A 16,078-nucleotide genomic window follows, 5' to 3' on the forward strand; every position below is an offset into this window, starting at 1 on the left:
TGCAGCTTTGCTGCCCAAAGGTCTGCCAAGAAATGGGAAAGATTAATTTCTCACACGATGACGGATTCCTGGAACGACGTTTTTGATAAGCATTCTGTAATTGAGAGCCAACTTTAACTCGCATTACAAAACAACCAGGTTTTGCAATGTCCAACAAACACTGTGACTTGGTTGAATAATATACGATTAGCTAACACACAACCCATTCTATTCTACTGCACTGTTGTCTATACCTCAATGAATCGTTTCAACTGTGAATTGTAATCAAATTGAATCATATTATGGGGCTTGTTGTATTGTTTGTTCAAAATCACTGTGGTAGCACAATGTGAAGAAGGGGTGTGGCCCTATACAGACTCCATCCACTGACCCAACCTGTGATTGATCTGTCAGAAGCCATACAGAGGAAAACAATGACCAGCCAATTGTTTGAGGAAATTTGGTTTGGTGTGCCAGACATGATTGATATATGGAAGGAGGCTTCATAAACCTCATGAAAGCATCACAAAGAGTTTGAAGCGTTTTCTTTTGGCTATTTGGCTGGATATGAATGACTGCATGACTGAATGGATTGATAGATGGATGCAGGGGTTAAATTGGGATTTTCTATGTGGGGGGGCTCTGATCCGGAGGGGCAAATTTCACAAATCTTTCGTGGATTATGCAGTAAATAAGTTGCCAAATTAAACAAAAAACACATCACCGTTAAAGTTGTATTATATTGATTGATTCACATCCATATGAATGGATGACAGGACAAACAAGTGGTGGGAAATGGAAAGTATTTGTTAGTAGGTTACTTTTCTTTTTATTTAAAAAATATTCACAGGGTAAATGCTAAAATACACTACTCACCCGAAAGCCAGATATCCCTAACTTTTTGTGAGTAGTGTATGTTCAAGGACCAACGCATAGCCAGGAGGAAGATTCAGATGATGAGCAACCATCCACAAGCAGTGAAGCAAGCAGCCAACAACTCCAGCATTTTTTATATGTTGCTTAATATGTACTCTGTAGATTTTGAGTGTGTTTGATGAGGTCACAAGAGCTGATTCATAGATACAAATAAGTTTGAAATTCATCCTGCTAGGAATGAGAAATGTGATTCGGAGATCGCATAGACTACTTGCTAAATCATTTAGAATTAGCAGCATTGTTCTTTTTAACTAGCGCTTGCGAGTTGACACACCAGTAGCAGGCTATCCCTGCATGTCTAAGGTTAATTTTTCCTGCTTAATGAAAATGCAAGCCCATATCTAAAGATATTAGCCTATTGGTGATGATCGACCTCTTTCAAAATGCCGTGCACCTTTAATTTTGTTTCTCTTACCTCGCCATTCACCTGTCTACTACGATATGTCTGATGATGACCGATTGACGTTGTGTTGTCTGATCTGGGAGGAGGAGCTGCTGCGCAAGTGCCTACTATGCCTACTTCTCAAACTTGCTCCAGATGTCTAGGCCAGCCATTCCCTACCATTATTTAGAATTGTGTTTTAAAACAACATATATTTGCAATGGAAAAGTTGTAAATGAGTAGGACAACATTGCTCGTGAATGGACTAGGCAGACTGCCAAAATCGGCTGGAGCTGCTGCGCAGCAGATCTGCCTTTTAGAACTGCAGACCCGGCCGCTTATGTGCCGGGGCTCTGCCACGGACAGCCCTGGCCCAATTTAACCTCGGATGGATAGACAGATGGCTGCTATACATATACATATACTATTTTTTGTCTTCAATAGAAGTAAAAAAAATTGTCTACAATGAACAAAGTAACACCTTTTGACATAATGTGACATAAAATATAGTTTGTTAGGGTCTGCCCATGACTGGATGCTGTTTTGACATCTCCATAGCAACCTGGAATGCTGACTGTAAATGCCACACCCCATTACACATGGATGACAAATCAACTGCAAAGGTCCCACAGCGGCCACCATTATACAGGTGCCCAAATCTGTTACTCACTTCACCATCACCTGCCACCTGTCAACCCCCCCCCCCCCCCCCAACACACACACACACACACACACACACACACACACACACAATGGTGTGTACATTGCCTGACCCTTGATGAGATGAGTAAATCACAGATGCTCACCTTGTGTGGTGGCATTATGAACAAACAAACATGACATACCTGACTTGGGAAAATCCTTCTGTATGAAGTAAACACCAGGTTGCCTAAACTACCTTAACAATACACATTATCCTGTGGCTTTATCATAGTGGTGCCAGTGGGCAGCGCACCAAAACGAAATGTGTCAGTGACACTACCAACATTTACTAAATTAAACTCAACACGTATGTAGACCTCTAGTTTTCAAAAAATTTCCCTTGCGTTAAAAAATTGTCAGAATTACCGAAAGCCTTACCGCAGCCATTTTTTTGGTTTGGTTTCTGGTAAATGTTCGAAGTACGGTCTGACTCATATTTTGGTCTAATGATGAGAGGCATTCGGCTGTCCGGTGCCGGGGAAGCCAGACGCAGGGCTCTGCACATTATTGTATATAATCAAAGGGGTCCCCAATAATGAGGTAGTGAGGATGAGTGAAAGAGAGCCTGTGTGTGAAACTCTATACAGGGAATTCCTGTAAAGGGAATGGCTCTGTTTTAATGACATGGGTGGAATGTGCTCTGTGTGTGTGTGTGTGTGTGTGTGTGTGTGTGTGTGTGTGTGTGTGTGTGTGTGTGTGTGTGTGTGTGTGTGTGTGTGTGTGTGTGTGTGTGTGTGTGTGTGTGTGTGTGTGTGTCTGTGTGTGTGTGTGTCTGTGTGTGTGTGTGTGTCTGTGTGTGTGTGTGTGTGTGTGTGTGTATGTGTCTGTGTGTGTCTGTGTGTGTGTGTGTGTGTGTGTGTGTGTGTGTCTGCGTGTGTGTATGTGTGTGTTGTGTACAATGCATATATGTGTGTGCAGAGGGTATTGTACATGCAACTGGTCGATATGTAAGTGATGAACACTCACAAATACTCTGCTTGTGTCAGTTTTTGAATATGTGGCGGTGTGTGTTGTACCTTGTGTGTATGTGTGTTTGTGTGTGTGTGTGTGTGTGTGTGCGTGTGCGTGTGCGTGTGCGTGTGCGTGTGTGTGTGTGTGTGTGTGTGTGTGCGTGTGCGTGTGTGTGTGTGTGTGTGTGTGTGTGTGCTCACACATGGGTGTGCTCTTGTATGTGAGGCTCACATGATGAGCCTTGCTAATGTGTGTTTGAACATGCTTGAGGGATCAGATCATGTCTGCACTCTCTCCGCTCTCATCCGTTCACACGTTTCTCAGTTACACTACCCATCCCCTTTTCTCTTCCCTCTCTTCCCCCAAATATCTGCTCACTTTCCATCCATCCATTCTTTGTTGTGCGTAGTTCTCCTAATGCATTGTGCGTCAGAGTGCGGCTGAAGCAAGGGGGCCTCGGAAGAGGGTCCCTATAGCGAAGACCTCTGACCTCACCTCTTAATTGCTTTTCCTCTGACGACGGGCGGCACCCCGTTGATGACACAGCTTCTGATTGGTTCACAGCGTCCCAGTCTCATGGTTTTCATTATAAGAGAGTTGGGGGATGATGTCTTTCATTAAATGAGGGAAATTGATCTTAATTGTCCCGTCAGTCCCTGTGACGATACATGATAATGAGCACAAATAACGACCAAAAATGAACGTAACGAAGGGAAAGAGAAAATATAGAGACTGCCATCATTCCACAGATATTGGTCAGAGTCACGTTAATAATGCAAAACATTTGTCATGATGGATAGGGAAAAAAGTTTCATCGTCCACTCCATAAAAACTTTGTCATTAGTGTGATTGCAGCTTTAGTTTCAGTTCTGTCAATTGAGAGATTAAATGAAAGAGAAACATAAACATTAACACTGACAGAGAGTGTGTGTAAGAGAGAGAGAGAGAGCAAGAGAGAATACATGAGGAGTGACATCAGCTCTGATGGGGAGATTCCCTGTGTTTTCTTATCTCTACACCCTCCACTTACTGTCCACAACCTTTCCTCTCATCCTCCTCACCCAGTCTTTCCCTCCAACTCAGTCTCTGCCTGTGTCACTGCCAAAAGAAAGAAAGCCAGACAATGGGAAGCTGTGGACGAGGGGTTTGGAGAAGGGGCTATGGGAAGACATGAATGTTTCGAGACAGCTGTACTTTTCCACCCTCCTGCTTTTACTGTAAATTCGTGAAACCCTTCTCCCCCCATCTCCTTCCCATTCCCCGCAGTCTCAATCGCCTCTCAGGTGGATTCAGAACGATGGCGCCATCTTGTGGTCAACATGAGGAACAAACATATCCATACTCCAGACTCCATTCTCTGGCAGCAACCTACTTCTTCAGGCTTTGTTATGTAATGCATATCTTCACCTCTCTCTTTCTCTCTCTCAGGCGCCAGAATTGCATAGCATGCTGTGTAATCTAATGACCACTGCTAGTAATAGTCAAGAGACCATACAGGCTTTCCCTGGCATGCACAGACATGGTGTGAGACAGGATCAATAGCATGCACTGTATCCATGTTTTTTTTTATGGTGCATCAAAACCACTGATTGACCTACCCTCACTGGTGATGATGACTGCATATGATTATTAGGTACTCAAAGAAAGACCTTTGCAATAGTGTGTTGTAGACACTTTTTCTATTATGTTCATCTTTATTATATTAGCATGTGAAGTTCTTCTCATTGTATTTCGATTAATTTCTATTCATTCATTCACTTCATTACTCAATTTTTGACAGTTAAGAGATAGCATGTGAGGATCCGTGGAGGCTCTAGCTTATACAGGCCTACTGAGCATATGAGAGGTAAAAAAATTGCTGTCTTTGGAAAATAATAAATAAAGTAATAAATAAAAACGTAAGGGCCCTTTATAATGTAGCGACAGGCTGAATAAAACAGTTATGATGTAGCCTTTCTAGCCTAGCATCACAACATTTCACACCTTCCACAGCATTTTCCACACATATGCTAAGCATGTGGCCTTCTGGACAGGTGTTATTTTTTTCTTAGGAGGGGCTTAAGTAGGATTTTTTTTTCAGGACTTTGACTTCGTACTGGAGTATTTTTTACATTGCTGTATTGGTACTTTTACTGAATTCTTCTTCCACCACTGACAATGAGGGATCTCATTAGTGAAGTTCCATTAAGCCTTGTCTATTTGACCCCAGAAGCAGGAAAAGTGGTTGATGCATCTACAGGGTTTCTTCCAGGTTTATGATGACACTGGTCAAGGAGAACACACATAGAGCCATGGGGAGAGAACACTGGTCGAATTTGTATAAGCTACCAATCTATATATAATAAAGGACACAACATGTTTGGGCCTTTATTCAAACATTCAACAGATCTGGAAGTGGTGTGATATTATGCTTAGTGATCTGGCTAATACTGGCCAAAGAATTTTTATTAGGTAGCCTATGTCGACCACAGGATCGTTTGGTCAATAAAAAGCACTTGAGTACTCAAGTTCACAATGCTTTTGTTTACCAATTGTGGTGCTTATGCCCAGACTGCTGGCTTTCTGCATACGTTCGTCATTTGTTTATGTTGTTGTGAGTCACGAGCTGACTTTTGAAAGTGACGGTTCATAATGTTTATGGAAATATCTGAATAGCCCCTAAATGACGTGAGACGTCTGTCCCTATAAACACTGACCAGTGGCCGTGGTATGTGCATACACAAACTACCGCTCATTCATTCAATTTCAAGTCTTACCCACACACGCACACACACACACACACACACACACTGTAGCACACACATTCAGTGGAAACACACACTCACACACTCTCTCTCTCTATCTCTCTCTCTCAGGATGAGGGAGGCACCTCCTATTCCCCATGAATCGGCTCACTGAGTAGATTTCCCTGACGGCTGTTGTTTTTGGGGCGAACAGTGCTGTCCTGCTCACTCTCTCCCTCCCTTTGATCAGCGGAGAAGTTCCACACATTCTGCCAGCATGCATAGCCACAGCTCATGGCTCACGGAACGAAGGGCAATGCCTTCCAGAAACTGTGTGTGGATTCCAGAAGCGGGAATCGTGGTTGATTCAAGCTAGAGGGTTCATTCAGAGTTCAAGGATAGTTCCATCCCATAGGATTGGTTAACCCTTATAATGACACTGGTCCAGGAGAATGCACACAGGGCCGGGCTCTTTGCCACCTAATGCATGCGAACATATCATAAAAATCCATAGTAAATATAAACATAGCTGAAATGAATTTATTCAGCACTATTGGATCTGTGCTTTTGTTTTTGTTTTCTTTTTCTTCACACTCTTACGCTGTAACCTGACCTCAGGAAGGGGATTCCTCAAAACAGAACCTCACCCTGTGCTCAAACCCCAAAGGTCCCAAGAAGGTTATTCTCACAATTCACATCACCAAAACACACACACACACACACACACACACAAAAACACACACACACACACACATCTGCCTGAGCACACAAATTAGGATGCTCTGATCTTTCGCTCTGATGTGAGTTGCAGTTTGACAGCTGTGACAGCTCCAACACTAACATGGGTCTGGTGTAATTGGTGCAGTCATTACGGTTCACGCTCTGTTGTTTTAACCCGACAGCTGCTCTTTAAAAGCACTCATTACAGTAAGCGCACCGCTTTGTTGTTCTAACCCAAAGGGTCTGTTAAAATGTTCCCTTAAGTTTGAAGAACCCCGTCAGCACATACACACACACACACACACACAGTATTTTGCAAATTTCCTGTCATTGTTTCTATGTTCTACAAAGATTTATAATGTAAACATTTACATAAAATGAAGGGGAATATGTATATATTTTTAAGCAAGCCTGGGAAATTATCCACTTTCATTTCAGAATTAAATTTTAAATCAATAGATGTATAGTAAAGCATTAAACCCCAGGTTTTCTTGAGAACAACATTTTTTTATGAACAGAGTGTAGGGAGATTACAATCAACCCAACACAGCTACACACTTCCCCCACCTATATCTCAGATATGTATATATGCAAACAGTGACATAGAAAATATGTTGCTTTGAAGAAATAAGAATCGTGGTGGCTGTTTCTCTTGACTAAAGTCACATGCTAAAGCTGTGTGTTGCACAGAACTCTGGGAAAATCTGTTGCACTTCTGGGGATGGATTTTGTCACTTAAGCACACCCCAACACAGCCTCAAATCCCCGTCTCCTCAGATCACCCCAGCCAGCACCCTCTGACCACTGCAACAACTTCAGGACAGTTTCTGGACAACCATTGCACAACCCAATTAGATCCCCCTCATATTCCCTGTGGACCTTTTAAGAGACGGGGTGATAAGAAGAATGGGGTGACGAAGGATCGTCAGAGTTCGAGCATTCAGGCCACTGGGTTCATGCCAGCCTTGTCATCAGATGAGCTGTGCTGGCTGAGGAGGCGCTTACCTGTCCCGACGACACGGGCATTTGGGTCCAGGTATTAGTTAGGACAAAGTGTTAGAGACAAAGTGTGACCAATGTTTTGAGTCCTGTCCAGTTTTATCATGGCTTGAGTCCCTTTTTTGGAACCAAAGGAGGTGAGTGTTGAGTGGGATGAAGGGTGGGGGGTTGTGAATGACACTCACTGCCATCTCACTAAGCTGTGATTCAGATTAACAGAGATGTGCTTTGACAAGACAGAAAGATTACAGGAGACGAAGGAGTGTTCGGGCGATTCTGGTGTGTATCCAGTCAGGCTCAGATCAGCCTGCAAATAGAAAGGCTGACTTAACTCCAGCAATGACAGGAGCTCCACAAAAGTGACACCAGCTTATGATGGAAAACCAGACTCTCAGAGAAAGTGAAACGTTTTGCTTTTAAATGCAAGCATTGCCTTTTTGTGTGACAGTATTTGTTTAATGTAATGTTCCCCATAATCATTTCTAATCATGAACTATCATCCTCCTCAACCCATAATTCCAAACATGACTTCAGTGAAGAATAATTACTGTTTACAATTAAGGAAAGAATCCCAAATGAAGAAGACTTATCAGCATTAATATCAGCATCTAGAAGATATGTTGCAAGTACTACCAATGATTTAACACAGAACTTTGAAAAGGATATATGATAAATATAATTGTCACAACATTGTTTTAAAGCCAAGTCACTCTCTTCATAGGCGTTGTTACAATCCTTCCTCAAGAGCGTTCCAGAACCATAAACATGGTATTAACATAACAGAAAGTTTTTTTATGAAACTCCACATTGTATTAAACACATCAATACAGTACACAGTGCAATATAGATTTAGATATATAGATATGTATATAAATAGATAGATAGATTCAATATTGGTTTTGAACCAAAAGGACATAGGGTAGTACAAATACCCACATAAATCAGTACCTTGTTGTTATTAGTACCTTACACTACCACTTGACCTATGGGAACCAGTAGATGTGATGACACGTGGGTTGTAGTACTTATTAGGGCGGTGCACTGATGGAGGTCGTGAAGACTTACAAGAAAATGTCCCCATATGAAAACAAGGCCCTAACCAGTCTTCAACCAGGCTCTAACTAGTCTTCAACCAGGCCCTAACCAGTCTTCAACCAGGCCCTAACCAGTCTTCAAACAGGCCCTAACCAGTCTTCAACCAGGCCCTAACCAGTCTTCAACCAGGCCCTAACCAGTCTTCAACCAGGCCCTAACCAGTCTTCAACCAGGCTCTAACCAGTCTTCAAATGCTCAAAGGTCCTTCATTTGCATGCTCTCTCTCTCGCACCCTTTCTCTCTCAATCACATGCCATAACTTAGTGCAGGTGTCTAATTCTTATGCCTCAATCCTCTTAGTGTGCTATTCCTGTGGGGTGTGCTGAGCGTCTCTATTCTAAGAAGTCTCTTCAAGGCCCTGCCCCTGAGCCCTCTCCCTGTCCACACACACACACTCACACACACACACACACACACACATATGTGTGATAACCCAAGACCCAACTGACCATTTCACAGACCAGAGCAGGACACCGGAGCGAGAGGATACACACTCCTTCACTCATCTCTTCACAGCCAGGCAGGTAAGCTAAGAGCTGGGCCTCCTTGTTTAGAGCATGACGGTGTGACTTGCATGGAATGCAACAGGGATGCATTTCACTTTCCAAAACATTTGTCGCACAATCTACGTGTGTCTTTTACATGGTACTTTGCTCTGAGTGGAAGGGTTCTTGAGAGTGAAAGTGGATGGGTGGAGTAACAGCCTTGGTCAGACCCACAGTGGAGAACTGTTGTGTCCATGGCTGGTGCATTTGGAGTTTTACTGGCTGGTAGACAAGTGCGTCCTGCTCTAGTGAGGTTGAACTTATCACGGGCCTGTAGGATGTTATGTCTCGCCGCAGGCAGGCCTTGAACACACTGAGACAGATCTGCTGAAATCTTGTTCGTGTTGTTTGCTGAACCTTTGCCCCAAAGCCTTAACAAATATCCCAGCCAAATTGTTTCGTTTCCGACTAGTGCCTCAACCAATCAGGCTTCCTCTACCAGTGTCTTTAATGACAGTTATTTATTGTGAGTATTCACGCATTTGACTTGCTGTTGCCATGGTCACTCTGTTGTTTTGACAGCATTAAGAATGGCACTGGTCTCTGACTGGACAGGAAGGGTTGGGCTTTTTTGTCATCTACTGTTTACTCACGATGATAGGAAAACAGGTGCTCTGGCCAGGTGTATTTGCAAACAAAAGCACAAAAAACAGCACAAAACCTCAAAGCAAAAGTGGACGCGTAAAAGGAATGGCCTTTGGTGCTTTGGAATTTACATTAAATGTGTTAAAACTGACAAAAAGGGGTGGAGGCTACTGATACTGCAGGGATGGAAAGTGTCTTTGAACAACAGAGAGAACAAAGTCAATCAGATGCTGAGATGCTGAGATATATGTAGAAGGAACAGTCTTGTGTATGTGTGTATGTGTGTGTGTGTGTGTGTAAAGGCAATCAAATTAACAGGTTGAAACCAGAGAAATTAGGTCAAACCGTATTCTTTTTGCATCTAATACAAACATCTAATACCACTGGCTGGCCTATAATGGCTTGTGGCCTATAATGGCTTGATTGTAATAAGGAATTAAGAGAGAAACTGAGATTGGCATGTCCAACAGTAGAAACTGTGTGCTTGTGTGTGTGTGCGTGTGTTATTTTGTGCGTGTGTGCATGTGTGTGTGTGCGTGTGTGCATGTGTGTGCGTCTTTGTGTGCGCGTGTGTCTGTGTGTGTGTGTGTGTGTGTGTGTGTGTGTGTGACAGGGATTTAATGTAGATGTTCTTGCTCCCCTGAGTTCAAAGAGCAGCTAATCAGGTTTAAACCCAGTGACGTATAGCGCTAACTTTACACACAATGTCTGACGCAGACACACACAGACACTCTTTTGCTTCCTCTGTGCATCATGCCCTTCCATAACACACTAGGGGACAAAGGTTCTTCCTACGCATCGTGGCAGATTTCATGCAACACTGAAAACTTTAGCTCAGAGGAGACACATGTTAGAAAACTCACCTTCACAGCTGAGTCACTGACTGGTCACAAACAATCAGAAAACCTTGACATCAATCATCCTTTTCAAGAAGGCCTAAACACCTGCTTCGGGAACCTTCTCTTTATTCACTGGGAGGTCGAGCAAAGCGAAAAAGTGTGCCTTCAGCCCTCCATCAATCTTTAACGTGTCGAAGCAAGCCAAACACGGTTTACCCCCATAAAAAAAAGGGGAAATATTTGTAAAATGCTGCCAGTGACCACCTGGAAAGCTCTGGGCCTCGCGGGGCTAAACTCATTAGCGCACCTAAAACAGTGACAGGAGGGGGAGATTGATGAGTCTACATCTCCATGCTCACACGCCACCAGGAGCACAGAGTAGGGAAGCCAATCAGTAGCGATGGATGTACCCCAGAGCAAATACTACTTCAGAGGGATAAGAGTGTCTGGATGTGCTTGACAATAACACATGCAATAACGGATGAGGAAGTACACTGCGTAGTCAGGTAAATCAACTTGATTAGCCCATGAGATCTCACCAGTGGTACTAGAAAAGGGTATACAGAATGTTTTTTTGTATTGTGTTGTGTTACAAAGCACTTTCACACAATCAGTTAAACAAATGGTTGGAACGATCAGTCTTTAACATGGTCCATGTTTTGTCCTGGGTGACGCACACCCCTGGCCAGCTGTTCGGCCTTCTGTTTCCAAACAGAAGAAAAGATATAGAGAGATTAAGAAAACCGCTGATACCCCATTGAGTAGCATTTAATGTAAGCTAAAAAGAGTTTGTTGGCAATTAAACTAAGGCACAAAACACTCAGCCAGCATCAAAGATGGTAATCCTGCACTACAGTAATCTTTTAAGGTCGAAATATACTTCTACGACTCCATTACTCCGTGGTCACGCAGTTGCCTTTACGGACTCGCTTTCATTTATGGTTATCTGATGCTTGTGGGTGTTGCAAGGCAATACAAAAAAAAAATGGCGGACCAAACGCTGTGGATGGTCGCATTTGTACATAAAAGTTGTAGTTTTTTGCTTAGATTTTTTAAGGTTACAGAGAAATAGTGCAATGTAAAAACCCTGTAATTGTAACTAAAAAATATGTCTAAGGGGAATTGCGAGGTGTCTTAGCCAGCCATCTAATGTTGGCATACTTCTACCCACAAGGTTAACAGCGATGTATTGACGGAATTACGGAGACGGATAGTTAAAAAATTTAGGAAGTGCACGTCAGGCCACTGAGAGTTGCTCGGAGAGGGTTTGCCACGACCGAGAGGGCTCTCTGTGTCTCTGTAAACGGAAAACCATAAATTGGGCTTTACTCTTGACATGGTGATCATTTACCAAACAGCTTTGAAGATGCAGAAAAGGCGAACCAGAGTGCAACCAATGCGGTTTGCACATAGCCTATAAGAAATGTCCACAGAAAACATATTACTTCACCTCTAAAGTATTTGATGAGAGTTTTGGTCACAGTGGTTAACACTATGAAACTGACTATTTGGCTACCACATATAGATCAAAATGAAATTTAAAAAGTTTAGGGCCATCACTACATGTTAAGGGCTGCTGTATGATTCCAGAAAAAGAATGAATATGGACATGTGGGCATGTTTCTACTTATTCTTAGGGTTGTGTCATTTTATTGTTAAGTTAAGAATAATGCCATGACACAGGACAGCCTTGCTTTTTGTTCTCCACTTTCCATTTCTGGCAAAGATGGTATCACTGCTTACACAACCAGCTCCTGTCGTGCAATCCTGTCACCTGTGCTAATAAAGTCAGCTAATCCGCTCAGGGCCTAATCCGCTGAGGTCCATGGCAAATCCACCTCATCCTGAGCGATGACGTCACTGGCCAATCCCATGTCCCAAACACTTTCTAAAGCCCTCCCCCTGTGAGCTACGGCATGAATCACCCATAATTATGTAATGTGTTTTGTCTGGAACAAGGAGTGGCCGTGTAAATGATGCAATGTGTTGTGGTGCATGAGTTTGAATGTGATAACCTGTGTATTTAATGTAATTCTGCAGTGCTCTTCAGTGTTAAATGATAGACACCATGTCATTGTGTCTACTGTATTTGTGTTTGAAAATCTCAATGAAGATACACTGAATAAAAAAAAATGATAGACACAGCTAGCAGTCGTGTGTATACAAAAAAATACTTTTTTTTTTAACAAAAAATATTTCTCAAGAACAATTTCTGAGGGGAACACAAAAAGTATTATTGTACTTGTATTAAATGTATACAGAGGAAACCCCTTAGTTATATTATCTAAGCTAGATCATTGATAAAAGCAGAAGAAATACAGTGAATGACCCTACTAAATCAACACAAATTTTCTTCAAAATATTTGGATTTATTGTAGTTGCGTCCTGCTAACTGCCTTCATAGGCATGTATGCATTAGCAGACACGGCTGCCCTAAACCATATGGAGGCCTCGTTAACATACACGATTCACCCACGGGGTAACGGAGCAAAAATTGTAGTCTGGTTGGTTGTAATGTGTGTTATGTGTGTGTTTGAAGGTAAGAAACATGTTTGGCACATCGGTTGTTTTAAGTGAACATTTGCATAGTAGCTATTTACTAGAGGTGAGCCACCACTGAGCCACAGACACTCGTAAAGGGTTTGTGGAGGGAGGATCTGAAAGCAGGTAGTGTGACCAAACCACTAACCACAAAAACTTTCAAATCTTAAAACTTCCTGATAACTTTGGGTTGTATCACCTGCAGGTCTTCAGTTCTACCAATCCACTCTACTGATAATATGCTCAAGTGTACTCAGCTAACCTCTGATTCTAATGCTCATGTCTTCTCAGGTAAATAATCCCCAGACAACATGTCCGACGAGATCGAGGAGACCGTCGTCCACACAGGTGAGGACTGTTTAAGCCAACGGATGTGTTGTCAATTTGAAGTACTCCATGGGTGCTATTTATACTAGACCAGACCAGATCTGGAAAACAGCATGGCCCATGCATGCATGCTATTACAAGAAACACTGCCTTGATTTGTATACATGTAGGCTACTGTATACCTAAGCAGTGTCCCCCATGAATATTGTAGGGAGCTTACCTTGTGAAAGGTTAATGGCTTGGTACGGTGCCGTGCATAATCTCAGCTCGATTGCCAAAAACAGGGTTTGCAAATGGTCTTGACTCAAGGACAATGGCTTAATCCATTGATTGGATCCCCTCATCAGGCACTCATAGGATAAATAGCTTGAGGACGTTTCCTTGTGAAAGGACTTGCTGCTTGCCAGGGGTGGTCAAATGTATTCCATCCACTGGAGTTTCCAAATAAATGTTAGCAATATGGCAATGTTAAGACAAGAAGAGACAGAGTAGAGCCATGTGCCATCTTATGTAACATCAGCACCCTGTAAATAGGGTTTCAGTTGTGTTTCATTTATGTATTTACTGATTCAATTCGAACCACGTATGTTTTCAGTTTAAAGAGACTTTAAAGAACAGTTTACTGAACAAGCCATTTCTGTTAGGAACCCAGAGTTTCTTAAATCACTGTTTTTGTCTGTGTTTTAAAAAACTAATTTATTCACAATGTGAGGCAAACTACAAGTCGCTTCAAAATGATCAGTGCATTAGGCCTGAGATAGTTTTTGATTTTTTTTAAACAGTTTTCACAACACTGTGTTCGTCGGCGCCACAGATAACCTGGTCTGTCTGTGTGTCCATGTGCAGGACCCAAGGGGGTAATCAATGACTGGAGGAGGTTCAAGCTGGAGAGCATGGACCAGGAGTCCCTGCCCCCCCAGAAGAGGGAGCTACTGAGGCAGATGAGCTCACCACACAAACCCAAAGAGGAGGCACGGGGAAGCCTAAACCGCAAGGTGGGCACACACCCATCATCATGTCAGTTAGCATTACACCACAGCACTTAGTATTAGATGCTAGTTTGTAATGGTGTTACTAGGATATTCAGTGATCTATTATAGGTGTTGACATGACATCATTGTTCCCATTTGAAGACTGTATCTGTATTCTCAGTTGCGGCAGCTGAGTGTTGAGGAAACTCCTTGTCACTAAAATACAAACTGGCACACAGTCAGGACAGCATCAGAAACTATGAGATCTTGTGTTAACATCCTCTGTGTCCCTCTGTTTTTCTGTTTATATCATTCAATCCACGTTTCTCTCCCTTCCTCTTCCAACCAATCTGCAGATGAGCGTGCAGGAGTATGAGCTAATCAAGGAGGACATGGCGGACGACCAGTGCCTGAAGCGCTACCGCAAGCACTGCATGCAGGACATGCACGAGCGTTTGAGCTTCGGGCCGCGCTTCGAGGGCGTGCACGACCTTGCCGACGGCGAGGCCTTCCTGGAGGTGATAGAGAAGGAGCATCGCAACACGGTGGTGGTGGTGCACATCCACAAGGAAGGCATCAAGGGCTGTGATGCCCTCAACAGCTGCCTGGATTGCCTGGCGGGAGAGTACCCCACCGTCAAGTTCTGCCGCATCAGCGTGGAGGCATCAGGCGCCGGTGAGCGATTCTCTGACGAGGTGCTGCCCGCCCTGCTGGTCTACAAGGCCGGCGAGCTGCTGGGCAATTTCCTGGCCATCACGCAGAACTTCAACGAGGAGTTCTTCGCCACCGACGTTGAGGCCTTCCTCAACGAGTACGGACTGCTGCCCGAGAAGGAGGTGCCGACCGCAGACACCGAGGAAGCCGAGGCTGATGTGGAGTGAAGGAATAAAGGAGGGGAGAAGTGGAGAGGAGGAGATACGGAGAGTCACACCATCCTTACTTAACTAATAGCCCTTACTTTTGCACTATTATCAACCAGTACTAGTCCTTTGGGGAAAAGGTAATTGGTAAAGGTGAAAGAAGATAATTGTATTGTTCTTATCTTTAAGAGTATAGATACAAATATTTGCATCCCCAAATTTGATTGCAGCAAAATGAAGTACCTCTAATCTGACAGCACATTTTGGGTTACAGCACATTATTTGAATTTAATTGAAATGTATATTCTAAAAGTGGTCTGATACTGTATAACACTGTTGTAAGTAAGGATCAGGACATGGAAAAATAAACAATAATAAGTTGTTTAAAAAGTGAAAATCGTGATATGATATGGCATGATATGGTGCATTGTTGAGACACTACGCATTATATACCACTACTTTCATCATTGAATGCGCACAAATGAATGCACCTGATCCCCAGGTCTCTCACTCCAACCAAAAGGATTTGTCTAACCAGTGGGTCTCACAAATACGTATACAGTATATTTTCTCTTTCGAAATTTGACATAGATTTGGATAGGTTTACAAGATATGTAATACTTGAATACAGGTACATGAATTATTACATTTACAGTAAGTAGTGCCATGTTAAACACTTCAGGAATATTTTATACAATCAGACAGATGTGAAAATTGTCTTTGGATTAGTCCTGTGTATGTTCAGGAGGAAAAGCCATCTCCTCTCTATCCCTCAGCCGTTCCTCAGTTTGAGAGTGTGTGGGTGTTTGTGTGTGCAAGGATGTTTGTTTGTGTGTGTGCGTGTGTGTGCATGTGTATGTACTTGCATGTGTTTTACTGTACGTATGGAAAAGCTGTTTAGCATGTATACAACACCCAGGCTT

The 16,078-nt window shown here is 42.9% G+C and overlaps 1 protein-coding gene across 1 annotated transcript; it reads left to right on the forward strand.

Moving 5' to 3' along the window:
• Positions 1–13,308: 13,308 nt before the first annotated feature.
• On the forward strand, positions 13,309–15,176 carry pdcb (phosducin b; the record flags this gene model as incomplete). The annotated part of the gene is made up of 3 exons (XM_080833560.1): positions 13,309–13,345; positions 14,171–14,319; positions 14,652–15,176. The coding sequence occupies 3 exons, from the start codon at positions 13,309–13,311 to the stop codon at positions 15,174–15,176; spliced, it is 711 nt and encodes a 236-aa protein (XP_080689686.1).
• Positions 15,177–16,078: the final 902 nt, after the last annotated feature.

This window comes from Sprattus sprattus (genome assembly GCF_963457725.1).
Source record: "Sprattus sprattus genome assembly, chromosome: 2".
Taxonomy (NCBI): domain Eukaryota; kingdom Metazoa; phylum Chordata; class Actinopteri; order Clupeiformes; family Clupeidae; genus Sprattus; species Sprattus sprattus.